The sequence below is a fragment of the Panicum hallii genome, chromosome 4, assembly GCF_002211085.1.
Source record: "Panicum hallii strain FIL2 chromosome 4, PHallii_v3.1, whole genome shotgun sequence".
In the NCBI taxonomy this organism is placed as follows: Eukaryota; Viridiplantae; Streptophyta; class Magnoliopsida; order Poales; family Poaceae; genus Panicum; species Panicum hallii.
This window is the reverse complement of record NC_038045.1, coordinates 7,735,037-7,744,135: the sequence shown is the minus strand read 5'-3', so window position 1 is coordinate 7,744,135 and position 9,099 is coordinate 7,735,037. Positions and strand designations below refer to the sequence as shown.

The window sequence follows — 9,099 nt, the reverse complement described above, 5'->3', positions numbered from 1 at the left end:
CATTGGCCACTAATTAAAAATATTTATTGTTTGAATCACCCCGTTGGTACCATTTTATTTCACCTTTCCTTAGACAGGCCTCCTCTTCTATGTCTATCATGAACATCGACATTATGCTTAGTTTGTTGGAATTAGAGTTAATTTATGGTTCATTTTAATCCGAAATATTAAATTACACATGATAGAAAAGATAGCATAGATAGGAGCATGATCCATAGTGTTTGCAACAACAAAGACTTAAATTCTTCTTCTAGCTTCTGTTGAGAGATAGGCTCAACACTAGAAACCTGTTACGTCGGAAGCACATGCATCTTGACTTTTATGTTTGCCCAGTTTGCGTTGAAGCAGTTGAGGAGACACTGCTTCATCTCTTTTTTGGCTGTCCCTTCGGCCAAGCTTGCTGGACCTTCTTAGGTATTCATTGGGACACTGATCTTGACATGCTTGATATGGTTATTCAGACAAGGCAAGCCATTGGATCTGTCACCTTCAGAGATTGTGATAATTGCAAGTTGGTCAATTTGGAAACATGGAAATGACATTGTGTTGATCGGGCCTCTATCTGCTTTGCAAGATGGAGGAAAATTTTTGTAGAAGAATTAAAGCTGGTCACCTATGGGCAGGGCCATCATGAGAGAAAATCACCTTTTGGCTGAGTAGTCTCACATAGATTTTTGTCTCAATTTCGGCGTTGTGCCATATAAAAATCCACTTGTAAATACCACTCTTTTTATCTTATATATATATAATACATGTAGGGGGCTCCCCAGCTGATTCCCTAAAAAAGAGAGACATAAAGAAATAGAAGATCGAGGATGAGAAGTGCCTTCAATGAACTATTACTCGGATCAATAATAGGATCAATCGATATTCTGATCAGGCTTGTTCGGTGTAGTCGTAGTTGAGGGCGCAGCTTTGAAAGCCTGCTTGTAACATCCCGGGTTTTTTCCGAAATGTTATAAGTTGAAAATTCATATTTTTAATTTTAAAAACTTTTTTGTGCAAGTGCAATTAGTTAGGATCAAACATAAGCATCTCTTCCTTCTATTCCAAATTTCTAGAAAAATAAAACATATTATGAAGGACTATATTGTTAGTGTGATACATTTGGAGTTAATTGGGGTGTTGTTTGAAATTGTTTTATTGAATTTATTTCGTTTAAGTGAAATTGGGTGGAATTCAATTCGAAGTGTGCCCTTCGAATTCGAATTCAAATGCTAACCAGCCCTAACTCGACCTGTTACCCACCTTGACCTTAAGCACAGCCCTAACTCTTAACCCAGCCCGCTAACTACCCAAACCCGAAACCTACCCTACCCGGACCAAAAACCCAAACCCCAACCCCAACCCGGCAAGCCAAGCTTGCAATTTCGTCTTGCCAGGCGCCCCACGCCACACGGCCCATGCCAGCCCACCTCGCACATCCCAACATCCCCACCGCTTTCCTCTCGCACAGTCACAGCCGCATCACCCTCGCCCTTAACCCCCCCCCCCCCCCCCGACAAGTAAGATCCAGTTGTCAGCTTTACCTTCTTCCTCCAACCACTCCACCTCACCTTTGCTCCCCGACAATGGGGCATAATGGCCTGGCCACGTGACCCCGCACCCTCGCCTTTGACCGCCCTGTCGCCAAACCCTAGCGCCGCGCCATGCAATGACGCCATGTAGCCCCCGCGCACGCACCGAGCCCTGCTGGCTAAATCCTCAACGTCCGTGCCGCCTCAAGTCCTAGAGCGCCGCTATAAAAAACCCCAATCGGTCGCCGCCATAGCCCTAGCACCCTATTAGGGTTTCCCCTCGTCTGCCGCCGCAACCGAGAGGAGGAGGAGAGGGAGAGGAGAAGAGGAGGACCTAGAGCCGAGCATGGAGGAGGAGGATCACCGCCACCGGACTTCACCAAGCCTGCGCCCGTACGACGACACCACCGTTGTCGTGCTGCACGGCACCGCTCCGACCCGCCGGCCTCAACTTGCCAACGTCTCACGCCCTGTCTATCTCGAGCCCACCGGTAGGTCGCCGCCGCCTCCCATCACCCTCTTGGTGCCGGCCGCCGTGCCGATGACCCCTCTCTAGCACGCCCTAAGACCCCACCCCGTTTGGCCCGGCCTTCGCGCCGCCGTTTCTTGCAGGAGCCTTGTTGTCGCCCTCGTAGCAACAAGCAGCCTGACGCCGCTACGGTCCAATCCGTCGGAGCGCCGCGTGTGCGTCGCGGCCGTGCCGCGACCTCGACCAAACCGAGGGCCCGCACATGCTCATCCCTTTGCCACGCAAACCGAAAGGCATCACCTTGACCTTGCCTCGCCGGATCCAGGCCGCCTTTCCTCCATGCCACTGCCCAGCCTCGTCATCATGCCACCACCTCGTCCTCGTGTCGCCGCCGCACAGTGGCCCTGGAGCACCAGGACGCCGCGCGCACACCCAACGAATCCCGGCCGAAAGGCCCTACCATTGTTAACCCGAGCTGAACATGAGCTGCTCCGCCTCGCCACCGTTGTGTTCCACCTCGCCACGATAACCACCGCTTTGCAATGTCACGGTGTGGCACACATGGGTGCCTCTACGGCATTTCTTTGAGCACCCCGCGTGCGGCCGCCACGCACACCGCTGCACACACACGCGCGCGCGCACGTAGTTGCCGCACTAGATCTAGGCGCTGCCACACCGGATCCAGCTGGAGACCACCAAGCGGACCCCAGCAGTCAGTGGGAACCAATGAGTGGGCCAGCCGCGTCAGCAAAAGAGAGAAGAAGAAGGAGGCGACCCAGTACAGCCCGAGACTGCCCGAGAAGCCGGCCTGCCAAACCAAGCCGAGCCTGTCTAGCTTAGTTGAACCAGCCCGCAACGCCAACCGGCCGGCTGAGCTGCAGGCCGAGCCGAACCCGAGCCGGCCCAACACTTTGAGCCCACTAACCGAGCCGCCTTGCTCCTTTTCTTTTATGCTAAACCTGAGCTGACATGCGGGCCCCGCATGTCAGCGACATCCAGTGACTGACTGGTGGACCCGCCTGGCCCTTCTACCCATTCACTGGTCAACGTTGACCGGTTAACGCTGACGTAAGCCACACTGACCCTAGTGACGTCATGCTAACGTCATGATGACATCAGCATGTCACGTGGCATGCTCTGGTGTTGCCACGTGTCACTGCTGTGTGATTTTATTTTTCCAGTAAATATTTAATAATTTTAAAAATAAGATTTTCCTTAGAAAATTCATAATAAATCGACCAAACCTCCAAAAGAATCATAATTCTTTTAAAATCATGATCTACCCGATAGAGTAGATTCTGTAGTGATTTGGATCTTATTTGGTAACTTTGCTGCTTTTTTGCACTTTGGTCCTTGCCTTTCTATGTATTTACGAATAGGACATGTCGCCCAGGAGTTGATAGACGCCCAGGACTACCAGGAGGCCCAGGAGTTCTACGAAGAGAATCCAGGTTTGACATACACACGGAGTTCGGATGATGATATATGTTGATATTGCTCGTGCATAGGAAACCCCAGCTTATCTCCTTGAATTTTGTTATACCTTTAGTATAGTCCACCTTAAAAAGCTTGCATAAGCATGGTGTCATGGACCTATCCCATTCCTTGGGGATAGTTTGGGTAGATGCAGAATCCGACCCGGTGTTCGATCCCAACGACGATGGCTGGTATGACTGAAGCCCCGTGCTACGCTCGAGTTTGCCTGTGGTGGAGATCCCAGAAGATGAGGGATGGACCCGAAGCCTAATTATCGCTTTCCGCTTTGTGTTTGCTCGATTTAGGCCAAGAGGCTTGTAATGGGATCGTACTGCATTCCAGTTGGAATATGTAATAATTAAACTTATGTTTGACCTTATGCGAAGTATGACTATGATATTATGCCTGAAATAAGTTCTGCATGTGATAGCACTTAATTCAGGGACTATCACAATGATACCGGAAATCGGATTCTCGATTTGGGAATCCGGTTTGTTTCACTGCTCTTCAAGGTGCACTCAGATAGTTGGAACGGGGACAATAAAAGGCAGCGCAATAGTGGTTTCTTGCGTGCGAGTTAAATAAGAGAGGTGCGCGTAATATAGGCAACGTAGCCCCAACCCACGCATCACATCTGTCGGAGCGGCTCTACGACGTGAGCGAGCGCACGTGTGTTACCTTTCTATCCCTTTTTAAATTTTTCAACAAGTGTAGCAAGACTTCACCTTATAAATTGATTTATAAATTGATTAGGGACCCTCACAATTTACAAACTGCTACTATCTCCTATAAATCTTGGGATTTAATTGATTAATTTCTTATTAGACCATGGACCCGACAAATCTAACATAAACATAGTTTCCCTTTGCGAGCGGCCGAGCAGACCGAATCAGATACTGATGGCTGTGCAGAGAGTTGGGTTTCCTGGGCTAGAGTTTGAAAATTGTGCCCCCACCTTGGGTTTCCCTGCTTTGGTCTGCTTTTACGATCGAGTCCAAGCACGACAGAATAGCCTAGAAAATGACGGACAAATAGGAGCGACACATAGTTGATCAAGAAAGAGAGTTGTATCCTTTTCTCTAAGATAAGATACAGCTTAAAATTAAAAATTTCAAATGTATATTAGAAGAGAAGTTATCTTCATAAAAGACAACTTGGTGAGGCGTAGGAATGGGAGTGATACTGTTGTTTTTGTACTAACAATAAAGCCCTTCGAGACCTTTTCTTATTGCCATTTAGCTGAGTTCATAATGAGGGTGATGCATTTTTTTTTATAAAGAAGAAACATTAACAACATGTTGGGATATTGAGTAATTGGTTTGAACTCTAAAAAGAGGTTATGTTGTTAGCTTGGGCTCCGCTTTGTGCTAGGCTATATGGGCTTAGAAGAAATGAAGTATCTTTTGAAAATTTCCCATTACATCTTAAATCCACGTAAGATTCAAGGGGACATATTGGTAGCGCCAATGTGGATTCCTGCAGCAAATTGAGAACATCGCCAGCTGTTTGTCAACTGTGAATGGAGATTTAACAATAGAATTTGTGCTTCACAATGTCTATAATTGAAACTTTTGTGTTTGTCAAATGTACTTTTAGATAAGAGGGAAGTTTAAAACTGTGATTCTGAAAAATAAAATGATGTAGTTTTAGAGCATTTCCAACAGATTACTCATACCTTACAACCAAACACACTCTCTCCATTATTAATAACTACTTTTGTATTTTTTTGTAATGGTTGCTGCAGCAGGCTACCAAAATCCAATCACCAAGGATAGGGTAGAGGCCGGGATGAATTCCCTATTTAGATGAGAGGAAGGTGTATTTTGGTGATTATCAAAAAAATTAGGTAATGGGGATTGGATTAGTAATCTGCTGGAGCACCTCCGATCACCAAAATATTAGTTTTTTTGGTATTGGGGAGATGGATGAGTAATCTGTTGGAAATGCTTATAATGGAGTTTCACAATTTTCCGCTTTTAGCAATGCTGTGGTTTTAAAAATAATAAAAATTGTTGCACCCAGACAGTACATATCTTAGTTTTCTAAAACCTTCATTATTTTGCAAAATCATACTTATTTTCGAAGACTCAAAAAATAGTTTACATCTGAACATGCCCTGGTCCTATTGTTGATTTGGCTCTATCTGTATAATAAACAAAATAATATACAGAAGGGTAAGGAATCTTCTACATCTTGACAGCAATTAGGGACGAATTACATAGAGATGGCCGAGTAGAGGTGCGCCGGCAGCCGTGGCTCGGCATGCAGCACCAGCGGCTTGGCCATGAAAATGTCGTGCCTCGACTCACTGAGGTCGACGGCCACCATCCCTGCCGGCTTGCTCCAGGAGAACCCCTGCAAGAGCCTGCCAAAGAGCATGACGCTCATGGCCGTGCCGAGCGAAGCGGCAATGCAACCGCGGCGGCCGGTGCTGAAAGAGATGAACCTCAGGTCATTCTCAGCGAGCGTGACATCCTCCATCGGATTGCAGGCGAGGTGTCGGTCAGGGTTGAAGCGGTGCGGGTCGTCCCAGACGGCAGGGTTGCGGCCGAGGCCGATGCGGCTAAGGATGACGTGGCTGCCCTTGGGGACGTGGTAGCTGGCGACAGTGGCGTCGGCCAGCGCGACGTGGGGCACGTTGAACGGCGCGACGGGGTGGAGGCGGAACGCCTCGCGAATGCAGGCCTTGAGGTAGCGGAGCCGTGGGATGTCGGACTCCTGCACCTGCCGGTCCCGGCCGACGACGCCGTCGATCTCCTCCACCGCCTTCTTCAGCATCTCCGGGCCGTTCACCATCTCGGCCAGAGCCCACTCCACCGCGTTCGACGGGTTGTCCATGGCCGCGAACATGATGTCCTGCGACTGAGCTTTGACCTCCTCGATGGTGAGCAACGGTTTGCCCTCGGCATCCTCGAGGGTAATGAGCACGTCGAGCAGGTCCTCGAGCTCCTGCCTCTCGCCGCTCTTCCACTGCGTCCACCGCTCGTCGATGAACGCATCGGGTAGCCTGGTAACCATCTCGTTGGCCTCCCTGACCATCTTCTCATGACCGTCGAGGTCGAGGCCCAGCAGCCATGGCAGGTAGTCGGAGACGCGGAAGGAGTAGAGGAGCCCCAGGGAGGCGAAGACTGCGTCCACGTGCTGCACCTCCAGCGGGCCAGGGCCGCCGTCGGGCCGCGGCTCGCCGAAGTAGCGCCTGCCGAAGACGAGGCGGCGAACAACGTTTCCGCAGTAGTGGCGTGCGACGTGCCTGACGTCGACGGCACCGCCGGACCCCGCTCCGGCGAGATTGTAGACGTAGCGGGTGAGGTTGTCGGCCTCCTCGGCGCGCTTGTCGTGGAGCCACTTGTGGCGGGAGGGGCAGACGATTTCGGAGGCGAGCACGCGGCGCATCTTGCTCCACTGCTCGCCGTAGGGGGACATCGCGGCGTCCGTGTAGCCTCTGCTGAATGTCCTGGAGGCCAAGGTCAGCGGCCGGGAGGCGAAATTGGCGTCCTGCCTCTTGAGCACCTCGCGTGCGATATTGGGGCCGGTGATGGGGATGACGTGGACGCCGCCTAGCTTCACGCAGGCGATGTCGGTGCCCGTCTTCTCCATAACTTGGTGGATCCACCGGAACGCAGGCTTGCCGCTGAGCAACATCTCCGGCAGGTTGCCGACGACGGGCCACGGCGTTGGCCCTGGTGGCAGCGGCGCGGTGCACGTGCTCTTTCGCCGCGGCACGAGGGTCTGGACGACGTACACCAGCATCAACATGAGCAGTAACGCTTTAAGGACAGTGGAGGAGGAGTGCAAGGAGGCTCCAAGTGCCGGGGAGGCAGCGACGACCGCCGCCTCCATTGCCATGTTTAGTTTTGCAGGATGGGAGCGTTGGAGAACTGATAGATGAGCTCTTCGGCTGCCGCGCGGCCTGCTCAGTAGTTCTGTGGACATCGCATCATAGTGCTCACTGGGTCGATCTTGGCTTGTAGCCTTTGCATGGACTTGTGGCTGTCGTACACGCATGCACCCGAACCCATTTATGAATATTTTATTGAAAAACAGTACAGGTGCAGACGTTCGCATATCTTATATATACGAAAGACTGAGCGTCTAGATTTTAGGATTGATGGCATCTCGTTGGATCGGACTAGCATGTTGCCCCTATAACTGAAAAAACAGCATCATGTATTCTAGAAATTAATGTCCGCACTATCTAATTGAGTCTCAAATCAAGTAAACATAAACAGGTTTAGGGTTATTTAGATCTAAGTGCTAATATCTAAAAATACTAAACTTTAGCGCTGGTTCCTCCAAGTGCAAACAGGAGTGTTATTAATAAGGTGGACTAAACTTTAGTCAAGAATTTTAGTAAGGGTATCAGTGCTAATAGATGCTAAAATTTAGCAGTCAACTGTAGCACGTCCAAATATGCCCTTAATCATAGGGAAATCTAACCAATTGAGCTACACTTTGCTCGCACGTGCGTATTTACATAAAAAAGTTTGCACATGTGTGGTCACCCGCCAGTTCTATGATAGAATATATAGAAGTCTGCCGTGTCCATACTTTGGTAAGCCAAAATTATGGAGATAGTACTGTTAGATGTCATGCCATTCAACCAGTTTTGTCTTGACGAACATGACCCTCACTGCCTCACAAGCCTTATATCGCTCGTGGTAAACGCATGATCCAGTGTCTCAATTATTGATAGCATGGGTTCGGCGTTCAGTTAGTTGTATGCATCCTGGCCGCTCCATGGAATTCATAGAATAGTCTAATATCGATTGCGCCAGGTGTTCGGATTCCCGACGTTGTGCATCTAGTCGTGCTTTGTTAGGTTTGGAATATAATTGAATAATCCAACCATCTGCAACTGTCACCATGATCAATATGCCATATATGCATGCCTTCGCATCTAAGGGCACCTTCAGTGTGTCCCAATCCTATGTTGATTGTTGTGCATTTTGTTCACGAGAAGGTTCGGGTGGGCCAAGATCACATGCTTCACGTTCCGTCGTCATGTCTTCTCAGTTTGTTGACACGTTTTCACTGCAGGATTCCGCCATTTGTTTCTGGATTTACAGAGACATCCACCATCAGTGTCAACTGCACAAGAGTACATTTCAGTGACTTTGCATGTTTTAGAAGGATCTTTCTCATTCACTTATAGGAACAAAAGGAACAGACGCATCGGAGGGATCCAATGGTTGTGGATCGAGTATTGTCAACCATGCGTGCATATGTATGTACACAAAGACGTAAAGAATAACTACCTCTCAAGGCATGCCACACATTGTTTCTTCGATATACTAGCACAGTGCCCGTGCGTTGCTATGGTTAATATAAATTTTACCTAAATCTATACGAGACTATCAATTTTGTGCCCTTTCACTTCAGACCGTGCTGTGTAAGGCATTGATTGTCCGGATTCTAATTGGGATTACGATTGATTTGTCCATATCTCTATTAGGATTCCGATTGATTTGTCCGGTTCCGATTAGAATTCTGATTGACGGACTAAGAAATTATTGTTTGCAGAGAGAGATTTTCAAACTCGGAAGTCCTTATATATTCGTGGATGGAAGGAGTATATATAACTGCCAAGACAACTTCTATTTGCGGCACGTGCAGCCGGCACTGTCGGCAGCCATTTGT

The 9,099-nt window shown here is 48.9% G+C and overlaps 1 protein-coding gene across 1 annotated transcript; it reads right to left on the bottom strand.

The window, feature by feature from the left end:
- Nucleotides 1-5,582: 5,582 nt before the first annotated feature.
- LOC112889966 (tyrosine N-monooxygenase-like) lies at nucleotides 5,583-7,394 on the bottom strand. The gene has a single exon (XM_025956776.1). It carries the CDS (start codon nucleotides 7,306-7,308, stop codon nucleotides 5,677-5,679), a length of 1,632 nt encoding a protein of 543 aa, XP_025812561.1. The 5' UTR covers nucleotides 7,309-7,394; the 3' UTR covers nucleotides 5,583-5,676.
- Nucleotides 7,395-9,099: the final 1,705 nt, after the last annotated feature.

What these genes read in the sequence shown, in the direction of transcription:
- LOC112889966 (XM_025956776.1), bottom strand. Translation starts at nt 7,308, where the DNA reads ATGGCAATGGAGGCGGCGGTCGTCGCTGCCTCCCCGGCACTTGGAGCC.